Below are 17,050 nucleotides of genomic sequence, written 5' to 3'. Positions count from 1 at the left end.
GAAGGTGGAATTCAGTTTACTGTATTCATTTTTATTCACATATACCCAGAAAAAAATAAAAAAAAATCCTGCTCGAGTTTTGTGTAAAAAAAAATGTTTGAAGTGCGTGGGCAGTTACGACTTCAAAATATTATGGCTCATATATTGCACACTGGGCGTTTAGCTGATCTTGCGTTTTTTTTCTTGGGCGGCACGAGGATACATACTAGGTACGGATTAATTGTGTGATTAAAAAAGATGTGAAATGAGTATTTTATATTAATTTTGCGTTAATACAACAAATGATTTGTTTTCTTAGAACTTAATTTTTTTTAACAAAACTGTAACATATTGTAAAAAAGCACAACATAGTTATTGTAAATCGCTTACCTAGGTACTGCCTAAACTTAGAGCATTTAATAATTGGAGTCACCTTTAAGAGGTTACCCCTCTTCCGAAAACCTTGCGCAATTGTACAAACTTTTGTATGGACTGACGTTTATCTGACATGGCTACGTTACGTACAAATAGCCATACATTTGACGTGCCCCTCCCCCGCAAAAATCTGCAAAATGTTTTATACAGAAAATGACAGACTCTAACATTCTAAACAATAAAATAACAAGTAATAAGCCGGTATTGGTTATCGCCGTATTTATAGTTCATTCCAAAAATTCATACCTATATTAATTTTTAAATAGCGTATTTATTAATAACAATGGAAACCTAAATGCGTATTGGGTCACGATTTTGAGGTACCTATCTTACACGTGTAAGGACGTCCCATTCGCCCCAATAAAGCATTTTGTGCAGAAAACTCGAGTGGGAGCATGAAAAGACATACACCCACTTTTATTTCACATACAACAGAATGTGTGGCTTTAATTCCGATAATGAGGGTAATACCAACCTATTCATATATTTTGCCCTTCGGAATATAAACCAAGTTGCTGAATAATTTACATAAATTTAAAATAATTTCCCAACAATTCGTGCGAAATTAAATTTCTTTCAATCGAAAAGTGAATTAAGTCGGGCACATCTGCGGAGCGACGCAATTCGTCTTGAAATATAAATTACTTACTACACTAAAGATGCGTGAAAAAGGGATATTAGCCTGTAACACAGGCTCGTCTCGGTGTTTCTGCCTCAGTTTCTCAATATTGGTGGAGACATTGTTTGTGACGTCATGTACCATCTGCGCTGTCTCGTGAAGGGCAAAATTAACGTACAGGAGGCTCATATTACGTTAAACGCAGCCTACAATATAACGTCGCAGAGAGGCAATTGTCAAGGAAACGATGCTCATTGCTCACAACTCTCAAATTAGTCCCAAGCGGCCGATCACGATCCGTCTGGATTTCGCGTATACTCGGCTCTAAGTGAAAATAAAAACTGGTCAAGTGCGAGTCGGACTCGCGTTTCAAGGGTTCCGTACATCTCACAATTTTCGACAATTTTTTTTTGTACGTGTAACATGACGTGAGTGAAACGTCTTGAAAAACCCGAATGAGTCGATCAAGTTTTCAACACATGTAAGATGAAGTTTTCTGGCGTGGTGGCTTATATCTCTGCAAATATGCAAAGTAGCTTAGATAGGAAATTAAATGCCGAACAAGAGTACAAGTGTCTAAATGCGAAGACTGAAGACCGAGCTCCGCGTAGAGCTGAAAACTCGGAGCGTCCGACGGGTCGCGCTTCCTACAACTTCCGCAAGTGTTTTAAAATCGAAGGCCGAAGAGAGTTAATACCTACAGGGTGGCCTAAAATACGTGCATTCCCGTAGCCAGGGAGGGTTTGGGATTATACTCGTACCTACTGAGCTACATTTACTATGGGACCCAAAATCGCGAAAAAAATGTATTCTCCCATAGAAAACGGACCAGCCAAAACGTATGAAACAGCCAAATTTTTCTTCGCTATTTCGAGGTTGCACGTCGGCAACGGGAATTCACTTACTTTATTTTTTGGCCATCCTGTATAGTGCTTTTTAAAACACGTGACAATATCTAGTAAGTAGTAACCCAATCAATCAGTACTACAAGTACCATTGCGGCTGTGTGCCAGATACAGCCTAGTCGCATTTTTTATCTTCAGTCCGACTCACGCTTGAAGCTAAAGGCACGCCTCTTCGGGAAGCTCCGGATCTTCGGCCTTATGCGGATATCGGCCTAGGGCCTTCGCAATAGCTGTCTACATCACGTTTCACTTAAACCATTGCGGCTGTGTCCCTAAAAAAACCTAGACCGCATTTTTGTTCTTAAATCCGACTCACGCTTTACTCTAGATTTCTAATAGATTTTCCTGTCATCTTTAGGTAAAGGACTATTTTGTGTATTTTTTTCAGAATTTTAGGCTTAGTAGTTTCGGAGATAGAGGGGGGGGAATGGTCATTTTTTGTCTATTTTCTTGAATAACTTCTAAAATTTTTATCGTAAATTTAAAAAAAAATACAATTGAGATTCTCACAATGAGCTCTTTCGTTTGATATGTAACACGATATAGTTTGCAAAACTTTGATTTTTAGTTTTATGGTTTACCCCCCAAAAGTACCCCCTATGTTTAAAATTTATTTGTTGACGTTACATATCCGTCTTTGGGTCACAGACTTACATATGCGTACCAAATTTCAACTTAATTGGTCCAGTAGTTTTGGAGCAAATTGGCTGTGACAGACGGACGGACAGACAGACGCACGAGTGATCCTATAAGGGTTCCGTTTTTTCCTTTTGAGGTACGGAACCCTAAAAAAGGAAAATGTGATAAAGTACGTACGTAAAAAATCGTTATTGTACAAGAGCGGCATACTCGTATCTAATCTAACCTTTATTCGTCTTAAGACATCTGGCAGCTTCGCGTTAATATCATACGGAAACGACTGAACGGATTTTCATGCGGTTTTCACCAATCAACAGAGTGATTCTTGAGGAAGGTTTAGGTGTATAATGTGTTACGAGCCCCGATGCATATGTTTTCGTCTAGTGAGACCATTTTTTGAGGTTCTCGCGTTTGTTCAAAAATAATGTTTTTGTTTAAAAATTACTAATATTTAATGCTTATACTAATGTAATTTAATTTTATATGATAATATTGATAATACTCTGCAATAACTAAATCCAAACACAAGAAATACCGTTTGTACTGAAAGGAAAAAATCATGTTTTTTTTATTTTTTTATTGACGGGTAGGATTACAACATATGTGAAAAGGGATATTACTAGGGAAAGCAATAGGGCTCTGCCAATGTACTGACAATTTGGTTTCGAGCCCATGCATGCAGCAGAGCTGTAGGAGAGGACAATATGATTTGGAAAACGTTTTTGAAAAGTCCATTTTTCAGCAATAAAAGTCTCATGCAATTTTATTATATGATCAAAATAAACTATATTAGACATTACTATTATGGGAACCATTACTGGGTCATTTTATGTTCATGTGTAAAATTTATTGAAATAAACAAAATTGTTGCGTGGAACTAGACGAAATAATTCATCGGGGCTCGTAACCCGTGCGAAGCCGGGGCTGGTCGCTAGTTGTAGATATAATCGATGTAGCAGCACCTTATAAGCTGATATTTTTTGTCGCAGAATGGAGGTCAGCGCCTGAGCCACGTTTCTTTCCTCGCCTTCCTGTATATCTGATTTCCAATTGAAACCTCTTTTGAAATACGAACCTGGCTTCCGACGGGTTCCGTATATAAAGTATCCACATTTCATTTGGATATTTCATTTAACTGCAAATCTTGTGATAAGTTGATAACAACCGTAATTATTGTGGCGTAGAGATCACTTATCAAAATTTCGTCAAATAGGTGAAACGAAAATAATTCCAAATAAAATTAATGTACGTTAATAGGTTGATGTGGCTAATTCCGTCATAGGGACTATTCCGTAATTGACTTTTGAATTTGACGTAACTTGGCTCACATGATGGATTTATCCGATTACATTTTGGCTAAGCCAAAACAACGATATTTCGAATTAGAAGTAATATACTTACTTTAAAAAATATAAACAAAATGTTTACGTACTTCTTAAGTATATTTCAAAGTACGTTATCGCGTCTATATATCTGACGGCGTCTATCTTAGAAAACTTAAAGCGAAATGTGAAGCCACAGATCCAGTAAGAACTGTTATTGTTAGTGGAGAGTTACGGGGTTGAACACCAAACTCTGGAAAAGCATCCTCAGATCGGGTAGTTGCAGTTACCGAAAGCTTCTTAACAGTATCCGTGTCTTCGAAGAGTTCGATGTGAATCGTCACGATGACCGATTCTGATCCATTTTAGCGTAAGTTTTGCATGCCATATGTGTGGCAGAAAATGCATTCATGTAACCCATCTACTGACATAACAGAGTGTACCATATGTGTAATGTTCTAGCAAATAAATGATTCTGATTCTGATTAATAATGTGTTACGGTTTTGATCTCGGTTTGATCACACTCACACTGATTGGTGCGTTTGAAATACGACGAAAGTCTTGCCGTAATGATATAGGCATGTCGCTCACACTTGTTGGTGCGCGTTAGATACCTTCCTTATGACGATCTTCAATGTCGTATTAAAACAAGAACTAAAACCATAAAAAATGATAAATCAGAATCGGGTTTCGGAACAGATGTGGCTTCGTCCACAACGGAAAATCGAACGGATTAGATGTCTTCTAATCTAAGTCATAGCATTCTAGTTCTGCCCTAGATCCTGGAAATATCCAATAGTCCAATGATTTAAAGTATTTAAACGGTCAGAGTTTATTATTATTATTCTTGGGAGCCCATAATGTCCCACTGCCTCCCCCCACTTTTTCCAGTGTTCCCGATCCTGTGCAGTCTTTAGCCGTTACTTTAAAAAGGAGTCTAACTCGTCTCGCCATCGCTGACGTGGTCTGCCAAATCCTCGTTTCGAGCTGGGCTAACGCTCTGTGGCGATCATGTCTCTTGGCATACGGCAGACATGACCAGCCCAGTTTCACTTTAGCTTGGCGGCTTTCCGAGCTACGTCGAGTATTTTTGTTCTGGAGTTCTCGAATGGCAAATTGGAAATGGGAATTTAGCAAAGTAAGTATTATTTTTGTGAACTGAAAAATGGTTAGCATTATAAGCAAGCTTTAAAAAGCCATTGACTTCCATACTTATCTGACCTTGATTTCAAAGATTCTTAAATATTAAGCTCGTTATATCTGACTTTCTTCGATAGATCGACCAATAAATCAACGGTATGAACCATAATAATCCTCGTTGGACTACGGAACCATAAAAAGGGAGAGTTGCGAGAAAATAAGCGATTAAGGGTTGACCTACATCGCACAAAATCCAGCGCATTGTGCGAACAAGCAGCTGGCACGAATCGCGATTGATTTATCTGTTCCGAGGCCAGACCTTGTATCCTTATTGGTTGCGCGAATTTGGATCGAGTTCCAGAGCACCTTTGACATCCAGATCCGTAAAAAACATACGTAATGCGAGAAGCGTGAGTGCCCTGCTACTGGTTTGTCGAGTAATCAATTCGCCGGCGATCGCAAGTGGTTGTAATAACAGCTTGGGCGATATTCTCATTGCTTACTTATACTGACCTCAGGTTGAGCATTCGACTGAGGAAGTTTGCTATGTGGACACAAAAATGTGAGAAAAATTCATCAATTAAGCTGGATACGGATTGCAAACTCTGAGGTGAACTAGTAGTGGTGTTAGTTATATCCAGGGATTAGTTTACGTGAATCCTGCAGTTTTCATGTTTGCTAACGCTCGCTCCGATACAGTTGGCTTTGCCGTTACATGGATAAAAAGCTGACTAGTCCGCTTGTTCTCAAATACAGCAATTCCTATAAACTATAAAATGCAAAAATCCTCGATAAACGTCAAAACGTGGTTTTGGTTGGTTGCCAAATATAACTAGAATAATTAATTTGAGCAAATAGGTAATATGTATTGCCAATGGCAATTATCAAAATTTGATGGTACCTAATAGACCTAATAAACATGGTACCTATTATGTAGTGGTGTTTAATCTGGTAAAAGTAGAATTTAGGTAGGATTAGTTTTTGGAAGGGAGGAATTAGGCACCGTTAATAACCTTTTACCTCTACAGAATCAAAAACAACCCGCTGAAACAAGTTTCATAATCCTGAAACCCGGAACGTCGGTTATACCTAATGTAAAAAAGTTTTCTATTCAAAAAACATTGTTCGGGACGACGAAAAATCGGGATACGCGCGATGGTTTTAGGATCTCATCCCCATGAGAATTAATACAGTAATTAGTATAATATCTAAGTTTGTAAGTAAGTACCTTGCTGGTTGTAAGACGTTACATTAAACGCCAAGGAATCGTTAAAGTTTACAACAGTAAGGGTGGATGGTATTCCATCTGTCCAATATGTTATTGCATGTATTACGTCCCACATTTTGCTTAATAAGATAGTGAGACGCAATGACATTAGACAAAGAAATTGGACAGGTGGAACACCGCCCTAACTCACTTTTTTCCTGTATCCGCATGATGAGACAGCCGACGAGTTTCTCCGTGCCCTCCTTCACCGCCGCGATCGACATCTTGTCCTTCATCCATATCCGCAAGTTGTGCACGAACTCGTCCACGCCCTCTTTGTCCTCGCTTATCTTTACCGATCTGTACGTCAGCTAAAAGAGAAGGTTACACGATAACAATAGTACATTACTACAGAGGCCGGGACAAAAGGGGTTGCCGGCCGAAGACATATAGACGGCCGAGCGAAGCGAGGCCGGATAGGTCTGAGCGCGGGCAACCCCATTTCCCGCCGAGGTATGTATAGTGTTTTTCTCAAACATGCAATGAAATAAATAAAATAAAAAATCCACTAAACCCAAGTTTTATTTATAGAAAAAACTAAAAGTAAACTACACCCAAAATATCACCAACACGTACCTATATCATTATCACGCGTATGTTTTACACGAGTCGTGTATTTTTACTACCCGTATATTTTCATGTATCTTTGATTTTTTCGCCTTGTATCCGTCTGGCTGTCGTTTTCGTCACATAAGTTTACATAGTCTTTCATATTGATATCATGTTTCACATACATCGTTGCTTTATGCATGGAGTAAATAAGTATAATTTCCACAGTGTTGATGAATTTGTAGTTACATTCATTTAAAATATGCCACAAAACTGTTTCTAATAAACTGTAAGCCATTTTTCTTAGTTTCTCAAATAATAAAATTGCCATAAGCAACCATATACATACTTCGTCTTTGACTTGGCGGCAGAGGCAGCAAGTTATTTAAAATCAATTCTGCTTACGCTGCCAATTCCAACACCTACGATTACAATTAATTTCATTTTTTCGTCGGAACTCATATTAAAGTAAAAAAATCAACAACGCACCATAAATCCAATAAAACAGAATGAAATTTTTTCAACTTTACCTCCATAACAATAAAAAAAAATAACTACGCGTGTTTGAGTAGACCTTTTTACCGCTAACGTTTAGATGAAATATTTTAAATGTTTTTATTTGTGTAGTTAAATTTATAATTTAAAATTATAAAATTTGGTTAATAATGTATTACTTATTAAGTTCATGTTGATTTTATACAAATAAAACTGCAAATTATAGCAAACATTGTTTTTTGTTTTTTTTTATAGGCGTAGTGGCGGCAGTGTCATTACGAACCATAAAGCCAATACTGCCTCTAGTTTTTTTTATGGATGAATGCCACGATGCTGTGTCACAAATATCTGTGAAATGAAAATTAAAAAAGAGGACTTTGCCGGCCTAGGCCTGCAAGATTTGTATGAAATTCCATTAAATACCTTTTGTCCTAGCCGCACCTGAAACGTCATACTTCGCAGCCTATTATAAGGAACATAACATCAATATTTCATTGCATGTTTGAGAAAAGTTATTTTTCCGTAAAAATTCTTAAGCTTCTTGATAATTGAGATCAAAGTGTTGTCGTGTTGCTGTGTCAGGGCCCTTTAAGACAATATACATCATTGGTCTGAGCAGATAACGTTGTAAGAACGAATAGTGCTTTGTCTGACTAGTCCAAACAAATCTAAACTGCCGTATTCGAACTTCAATATATTCACAAGAGACGACACGTACTAGATCCATTCTAGATACGTTATAGTTTAGATATCAACTAGTTCTCTTTTGCCGCGCCATTCGGGCAACCAATGTCATTTTTACGTTAGATAGAGTAAGATATCTATTAGATATAAATTAGATCTCTAAGACATATCCTGTGGAAATCGTCCAAGAGTATCTCCAGAATCGCACAAATGTCAAATTTGACAGATTAGATCTTAAACATATCGTTATCGTATCTTGGTGATGTCTAATAGATATCTATTTCATAATCCGAATCGGGCCCAAAGTTAAGAGGGAAGATTAACTACTGACAATAGGTACGTTTTGTGTTTGTTTGTATCAATAACGTACGAAAAAATCGTGGAGAATGGAAAATATTTAGAAGTGGGTAAACATTTTCTCTTTTTGTATGAACGAGTAAGTAACCTCCCACTTAATAAGTTAAATGACAATATAATTTTTAAGGCAATTTAACTTCTAACAGCCGTATTCATAAAAAATCCTTAAATGAGGAATGATCAGCTTATTAGCTAATCCACTGTTTAGGCTTAATAAGCCGTTGATAAGAACCATGATTTATAAACGTTTATTAGGGGTTTCTTAACTAATAAGCAGATTAGACCCGTTATGTTGGCATCTTGGCACATCATAGACAAAAATATGGCTGAACATTAATTAAAAAAAAAAGTTTGACAGCAGCACTAGCGGTAAATCATAAAATCCTGAACAATACGATGCACAATTTTGACCAGTTTTCTGGGTTATTATATATTAAAATAGCCTCTGCATCACAAAAACAAATAAATAATATTGCACGGCCGGAAGTTTTACGAAACTCGGTAAGCAACCACCTATATCATAGTCTGATAATCAGATATGTTACGAGTAAAGTTCATTGCAAGATTTGCAAGCAATATTGATAAAACTATGTGTTATTGCTTATAGTTTCAATATATTGTGGAATGAGGGAAAGAGGGCAGTTGCACATCTCAAGTCAAGAATTCTGCCTGCGCGCCATCGCCACCGTAATACCACGGATTCCAACACATTTTGTTCTGGTGGCGAAACACAAACGATATTGACACTATTCATATCAAATGATCGGTGAAGATAAATCAGGTGAGCAAGATTTGGTTATTCATTTCTTAACGTAAAATGTTGTAGTATTTTTATGAACATACCTCGACACCCAAAAAATTATGGCCTCTTCATTTTTAATTTGACGTACTATCGGTGTTTTTTAGAAGAGCAGAGCTAACTAAGCTAGTTAGGAGCTGTTTATAATTAGAATTAGTGAATAACATACTTAACCAACCACACGATGGAACCAATTTATCAGTGAAGTGGTGATTTATCTTAAAAACCTTTTTTGTTCGCCTAGGGCGCAGAGTTAAAGATAAGCGCTTATATATGCAACTTGACAATGACAATGTTTGCAGTGAAACATCTCAGCCAATAGCCGCATTAAAAGGCAAACTGCACAATTCATAATGAGGCAGAAATGTTCATTATTCACAGGAGTGTCGCTGTTGGTAGGTTATATAATTTTAAATCAACAAAGATATCAATATGATTTTTACATAAGGTACTTATCAATCATAACACACCATTGTAGGTTAATTATTTGTTTAAAAGTATATTAGCGTTTCAATTCATAACTTTGTTATTATTGTATAATTTCATTTTATCAAACTACAATTACCGGTAAGAAACAGTGTCTGTAGGTACGCTAGGTAGAAGTATGTATGAACAAAACAGACATGTATGTAATTCTTTAGTTTTGCTGTGAGATAGCTATGGTATTGACAAACAACAACAGAATCTCTGCCTGGATGGAGATCCATTATTCCATATAGTTACCACAACAATATGGAAATTATTCCATATTGCCATATCCATTAGGATGTTATACTTAAGCTTAAAATAAAAGATGATATAGGTTGATTCAATGAGTATATTAATTGAAACTGTGTTCTTTTCAGGTTGTGAGTATTCCATCATCAGCTATTTGTCCGGAGCTGGCTACACAATCCGGAGGCCACACTCTTCTGGCATCTAACCGGCCTGCACACCGCCATCAAATGAAGTTGGTTGTACTGAAATAAAGAAAAAATATTAACTAGTTTAATGATTGTCAAATGTAATAAAATTGTTTTATTTAAGTGGGTTGTTTGATTTCCCTAAATTAACACATGAAATATGTTGATATGTTATAATAAAAATCTCAGTTAAAAACTCATGAACTTGTTTTATTTATCTATCACAATGTAAAAAATTAACTCTGCTCAGTGTGGACTTCAACACAGAACTCAAGTATGCTAGCATTAATACCAATTAACCGAGTACACCCTTCTTTCATAGCAAATAGCACCACACAGCATTCAGTGCAGCGGCAGCATTAACAGTGCCTAGAAATCCAACCAAAGTAGGCCAACCACAGTTTATGTTTTTTATAGTGATAATGATAATACACCTACAAATTGGAATATGATATGTCCCACAACAAAGGTACCTATATACCTGCCCATATTATTCAATTAAGTATCTTCAGTATTGCTGTGCCCTTACAGGTTGCTATGTAATATGTGCGCAATTAATACTTTTTAGTTAGAGCTTGAGAATACCGTGATCTTATAATAAATCAACGTTTTATGGCAGGTAATGAGTATGAAACAAAAGTAGGTATACTCACTTCTTTGCGCTGTAGGAGTTCCGGGAGTAGTTTTCATTCTTTTATGATAGGTATATAGGTTGGTGAGGTGCTTTATCCGACGCCGGTGCCCCAGTCGTAGAAGTCTAGTCTTATGGTATAACAGTTCGTATCGCATAAATTGCTTGCATCTTGATGAATGCGACATACAATCGTGCAAACAACTCCTAGCAAAGGCACAATATCTAGGTTTCCCGCTATTTGCGCACTATATCTAGGTATGTAATGGTTTATCTCCTTATTTACACATATTAAACCACTCATTTATTAAATTTAGACGTTTTTTAAACAAAAAGAACACCCAAATCACTAAATTACGATACAAGTCTCATCGACGTTTGCACTAATTTGTGAAATGCTGTCTTGTCAAAATCAGCTGTTTTGTGACCGCCATCTTGTATTTTAGGGATAATAAACAGATAAAGAAGGGTCCACGGCTCCATAACTTTCCGAGGATTTAATAAAGAGATGATCAACTGTTTAGCGCTAAAAAGTGTTTATGAATCACGTTTTGTGACATCCGGTTATCAGCAACTGATGATCAATGCTCTAACTGTTTATGAATACGGCTGTTATTATATAGAAAAATTTAATTACATGCCGTAAATACCGCATTAGTAAATAGTTAATCAGACTGAACATCTCGCTGTTTTTTGTGTTAACACGATTTTTCTCTATAATTATCCTTAATTTTGAAACTTTTAGATTGAAAATACTAAACGTAGCCATATTAAATTATATTACAGTTTTGTAAGAAGTCAAGATACTGATTACGAGTATTATATTACTGTATCCACAGAACAGAAACGATGACCGGACTTCAAATTTTCTCATTGTACGAAAACGCAATTTTGGTAAATTAATCTAATTACCCGGGTGAAACGAAACTTGGGGAATTGGAAGCGAATTGAAAAGCTATGTCTCTTGGATAAACTCCAAAAGAGGTTTATTAAAAAAAGAATCCCAAAGAATTCTTGAGTGCTGATTGAGGCGCGGGCCTCTAGCAGCGGATCTTGAGAAATCATCAAAAACTAAAATCACTGATTGCTTTGCGCTGGGACATTAAATGTCAACGTTCATTGGTCCTATTTTTCGTCCAAATGAAACGATTTAAATGCAGTTCCTGCTTATGTTAAATGGACATGTGTTGGAGATATAAACTTTTATATAATTATAAATTTATTTTATTTTAATTACACAAAAAATCTCATATATAAAAGATGGACTTACTGCTAAAGAACTTTCTCTGTCAGTTAACTTTTGAACTAAGCCCATAAAATAAATAGCATTATTATGTTAAGAATGCTATTGTCAATAGTGAAATAGGTAACTTAGAGCTCATAATTATTTAGCCGCCATATCCTGGAGCACATAATTATTAAGCCGCCACGATGGAGTTCTGGGTAGACATTTTTGTATCCCATTGGATTTTTCCGTAGGTAGCAATATACTTAAAAAAATTCAAGTTACTAAAAAAACTAATACTGAAAAATCGCTAACAGTAGACCCGTGAACTGCAGCTCAACGCGATTGCTTTCCGGTCAGTTTCCCATCGCGCAAGATATCTTAATTAACTAAATTAAAATTTAAAAATTCATCTTCCCTCTCTGTCAGTTTGCTAATTAAGTGCTCAATGTCTGAAGCAGATGCAAGACTTTTTGTACTCGTGAAACGAGAGGGAAATGCAAATTCTTTGTTCCTTTGAAGCTTGTGTTGAGCTGGCATGAAATGCTTATGGAAAAAACTCAAAGAAAATTAGATTAATAGGGTCGGTTACTGCAATAAATACGGTTTATTTAAAGGATTACAAATTGAACCAGTAATCCATAAAGCGTAGGTAGGTACATATCAATAAAATCGAATTCAAACTGTCGTGAGACATACTAAAATGAGCTAATTAATAATTAGGACTAGGCTATCCGAAACATATTGCGCGAGTGAAAAAAAAAAACGTGAGTTCAAATTAGCTTAATAACTATAACTTGATCAGAAAGTCACGAATGGAGCAAATTAAAGTGGGGATCATACCCATACGGAGCGTCACCACGTCACTACTAATACCTTAGAGCAACACCGGGAAGGGAGATGGCATTCGTACTATTTCCCCTTTGCCAAAGCATAGGAACAACTGTACTATGGCGATGTATTTAGTGACTCACCTGTACACAAAAAGAGAGCAAAGTTTGCAAGATTTGTCTTTGACGTGTGTAATTTTCTATGTAAGTATTTGTGTAGTGAGTGAAACGTGCGACTGTGTGCACGTTTCCCCCCGCAAAAAATGGCAGAATGATTTGTACGGCAAGATATCGCTTGGGATCCTCCCTTCTGGCATGTCGGGAGCCGGCGTTGCTCGAAGACCACTACTGTACGTGGGTGTAGTAATAGTATGGCGGAATTATTATATTCATTACATGCTACTAGCCGGGGCAGAGGCAGACCAAAAAAGAGATGGTAGGATGACCTCGACGCTTTTCGCAGCGACTGGCGGGAACTTGCATCAAACCGTGATGAGTGGCGGAAGAAAGGTTAGGGTAGACCTTTGCCCAGCAGTGGGACACAACATAGGCTATGAAAAAAAATATATTCTATCATATTTTTTTACATCCTCACACTCACTTTCAATTCTCACTTGGGAAGACAGTGTGTGACGGCGGATCTGCTTCAGCTTCGCGTCAGTAACTTGCAGGAAGTTACGCAGGATCGGGACAGGCGGCATGCTCTCGTTACGGAGGCCAAGATTCTCTTTGGATCGCTGAGCCAAAATAGTTAGTTAACTTACTTCCTCGGTCAAGTAATGTTTCTTCAATAGTCTCACAGCGTCCTCATAGTATTTGTCCTGAAGATCTTCGAAGCGGACGCCGCACGGCACGCGGCCCCATATGGAGGGTGCTTTGATACGGTCCTCTAGCACCTTCATCTTGGCTAGGATCTCGGTTTCTGTCATCTTCGCCATGGTTAAGCTAGGGACAAGTATATAAAACTTCAAACTATTACCTTGCGAATCCGAGAAAATTATAAACCTTAAAGTCTTAAAAACAAGAATCCTGTACTTTATCGCGCCATTTTTGTTTAAGTAACATTATAAGTAAAAGAGTGCGTCCGTACTCTGCAGTTTTTGAAAGCATCTCAGGTTTGTGATATGTATATGTGTAACTTTAAAAATGATAACGACTACCTATTGATTTTCGTAATGTAGTTCCTCGCGATTCGGCCACGACCCGTACTTTTTTACTATGGTAAAACACACGAAAGAATAGAACAAACATACTACTTCTAAACTCATCCCGCCAATAACAAAATGAAACATTTATTCTTAATCATAATTTAAGCTGGTAGCAAAATGCCGGGACAATGCTAGCCCATAAGATGACTTAATTTGAGATCGTATAGGATCACGTTTTCCTTAGTCGGATATTAAAACAGATTCAAATAGCAAAGGTATACCTTACTCTGTAGAACTGGGTTAAGTATTACGTATAAGAGTACAGTCAGCAGCAGGAGTTGATAAGCGGGCGAGGTATTCGAAATTACCTTGACACGCTCTTATTCTCTTAACAATAAACTCGCATTCGCAATACAGTCGGCTCGCTTAGTAACTTCTGCTGCTGCCTATACCTATACGATATTATTTATTTGTTACAAACATTCCATATTTGAAAAGTTGTTTTTCCAAAGCAAAACATTTACAAGATCATGGCTCGAGTGATTAATAGCATAGCAGGGCAGTTGATCTTTGCAGCAAATAATAGAACTAAACCGGTACCTATCCGGATATATACAGGATCATTGACTGTGGCGCGGTTAACCGGTACGTAAGGTTGTATCGGCACCAGTGGTGCCACCATTACGTATCAATAGGTATCGCCGGCCGATTGTTCGTATCGTTTGCGATTACAGCACCCTGACAATATAGCATTTTACCATCAATTTTAAATTAAATCAGATAACATACGCATATAAAATATATAAATTGAGGAAAATTGTTAATTATTGCGACATTAAAAACCTACAATTCATTTGTTATCATTAGCTGCTTAAAACTCTAGTAAGATACTTCTACCTGCCCCACTTTAAAGAATGAATTGAAGAAGTGTGGTACAGTCAACATCAATAATAACAGATGAAATAGCGCACCAATAGAAGAAGAACTCAAGATATTTTAATCCTATAGGTATACATAGGCATATTAGTATAGTATAGTAGTATCCCAAATTTGAATTTCACCCGCATATGACTTTCGAATAGATTTTGTTATGATCAAATATTTTCCTACAAAGCGATTTACCAATAGTTTTGCTTTACGGCTGATCGCTGCAGCACCAAACGGGCATACCGATTCGAACAACCGCACATATTCGAGTGACTGCCATGCGATTAACCGGTACGGTTACGTGAAAGTTGCCGTTGGCAATAGGTATTGCCTCCCCAATATTTCGCTTTTGCATTTATTCTGCCCTGAAAACGATTTTTAAAATGGCATAGTAAAATTGAGTATATTTGTGGGAACAGCGTCACAGTTTTTGCGACATCTAAACCATAACTAGTAAACTTAAGCAAGCAAGGTAAAATCATGAAACGACGGATAAAGTACAGAATAACGACTATTCTGATATGAACCACGTGTGTACATAGTATAAATCGTATTCTAAATTTGAATCACACCTACATCACTTTCTAATATATTTTGCCATACAGCACTATTCATATATTCCCTCAAAAGCCAGGCGATTAACCAATAGCATTGCTTTACGGCTGATCGGTGCAGTTGGCTACGGAGAACTATACGGGCATACCGGTCAGGGTAACCGCACATATTCGGGAGCAGCGATTGCGATGCGGTTAACCGGTATTGGTACGGTTAACATTGACGTCGCCGTTCGCAATAGTTTAACCGTTTGTACCTACTTAAGGCAATAAATTAAATATGGCAGAGGAACCTTAGCGTCGGGCATTTAGCACAATAACCGTAGTTATGCAATACGAAGAATTATCCATAATTTTGCTGTAAATGGCAAAGTATCACCGCCAGTTACGAATCTAGTCTGAAAGTAGGTACTTACAAAAGGCAATTCCCAGGTTTGTCCTGAATGAGGATACCTGAATCTTGCACAAATATCTGACAACACATCTTTAAAAGTACACTAAGCCCGTCAGTTCATTTACAGCAAAAATTGTGGTGTTGAAGTCAAATTCATCGTAACAGCCTTTTATCGCTCACTGCTAAAACCATGAGTCTCTATTGAGAACTTATGGGCAAATGCTATTGCATTTGCCTATAAGTTTAAATTATAAACCAGTAATAAACAATGTTTGATTGCAAGAACTAAAACAATGAATACCTAACAAACAATTAATCTTTGCTAGTCACCTACCTTTGTTTATAACACGATCTATCTAAAATTAAACTGAAAACGCTCCGTATACACTCACAGATACTGTACAAAATATTAAAAATTTAGTAACAATACATTCCGAACAAATTACTGTAAATTAAATCTCAAAACTTGGATGAAAGTCGACGTGGCGATTGACGGTGACGTTAGCCAATGCCAATTGACAAATCAATGTCATTACGAGTTTGAAACGTCAACCGTACATGAAGGTTTTAAATATCGTAGGTAATTCAAAGTTTATTACACGCTAATATTAAGTTTGTAAGCCGTAGTACTTTACAGTATAGTCGCACCAATAAAAGTCTGCAGCGGATTTGATAGCCCACGCAGTGTAAGTGTTATGCATACGTCATAATTTCATAGAAGCTTGACGTTTAAAATGACACTTGCACTGCGTGGGCTATCAAAATAGCTGCAAACTTTTTACGGTCTGATTATAGTACTTTATAAGTTTATAGTATGGAAGGTGGAGTGGAGGTGATAGAATACGATCCCATGTAGGCAGAGTCGGACCGAGATATTTTCATAAAAGTTAGGACGTTTATAATAACACTTGCATTCAGGCTATCAAATCCGCTGCAGACTTTTCTTGGTTCGACATCATCAAAAAGTGCCCACCAAAAAACCTTACAGGTAACCTGCCACCACCTCGCCACCTGTAAGGTTTTTTGGTGGGCACTTTTTGATAGATTGTAGGTATTACGCCCCACAATTACTACAATGTTTGATAAAAAATTTCAAATCAGTGACAGGTTAAACCCACCTAAAAAAGGTTATAATAAATAATTGTATGGCGAACTCAGTTTTTTTTAATACTACGTCGGTTGCAAACAAGCATACGACCGCCTGATGCTAAAAGCTGCCGTAGCCTATGGACGCCTGCACCTCCAGAG

The 17,050-nt window shown here is 37.1% G+C and overlaps 1 protein-coding gene and 2 long non-coding RNA genes across 6 annotated transcripts in view; 1 reads left to right on the top strand and 2 right to left on the bottom strand.

Annotated features, from left to right (window-relative positions):
- LOC134679678 (uncharacterized) overlaps positions 1-16,228 on the bottom strand; it is a 29,386-nt gene extending 13,158 nt beyond the window's left edge. For all 3 annotated transcript variants that reach the window (XM_063538628.1, XM_063538626.1, XM_063538627.1), the window contains exons 1-3: positions 16,137-16,228; positions 13,544-13,724; positions 6,459-6,618 (exon numbers count right to left, since the gene is read on the bottom strand). In XM_063538628.1, coding sequence (XP_063394698.1) covers positions 6,459-6,618; positions 13,544-13,717 — 334 coding nt within the window. In that variant the 5' untranslated portion in view covers positions 13,718-13,724; positions 16,137-16,228. The remainder of the gene's footprint in view (positions 1-6,458; positions 6,619-13,543; positions 13,725-16,136) is intronic.
- LOC134679677 (uncharacterized) lies at positions 8,539-10,293 on the top strand. Of its 2 annotated transcripts, XR_010100377.1 has the most exons (3): positions 8,539-8,893; positions 9,000-9,586; positions 10,037-10,293. It is a non-coding gene; the product is annotated as an uncharacterized LOC134679677 (long non-coding RNA). The 2 variants fall into 2 exon arrangements; XR_010100376.1 differs by having other exon boundaries at positions 8,539-9,173.
- On the bottom strand, positions 9,995-11,333 carry LOC134679676 (uncharacterized). Its single transcript, XR_010100375.1, has 2 exons — positions 10,747-11,333; positions 9,995-10,150 (listed from the first exon to the last, which is right to left on the bottom strand). It is a non-coding gene; the product is annotated as an uncharacterized LOC134679676 (long non-coding RNA).
- Positions 16,229-17,050: the final 822 nt, after the last annotated feature.

Source organism: Cydia fagiglandana, chromosome 2 (assembly GCF_963556715.1).
Source record: "Cydia fagiglandana chromosome 2, ilCydFagi1.1, whole genome shotgun sequence".
Lineage (NCBI taxonomy): Eukaryota > Metazoa > Arthropoda > Insecta > Lepidoptera > Tortricidae > Cydia > Cydia fagiglandana.
The sequence above is the reverse complement of the archived record's forward strand: the minus strand, read 5'-3'. Positions and strand labels throughout refer to the sequence as shown.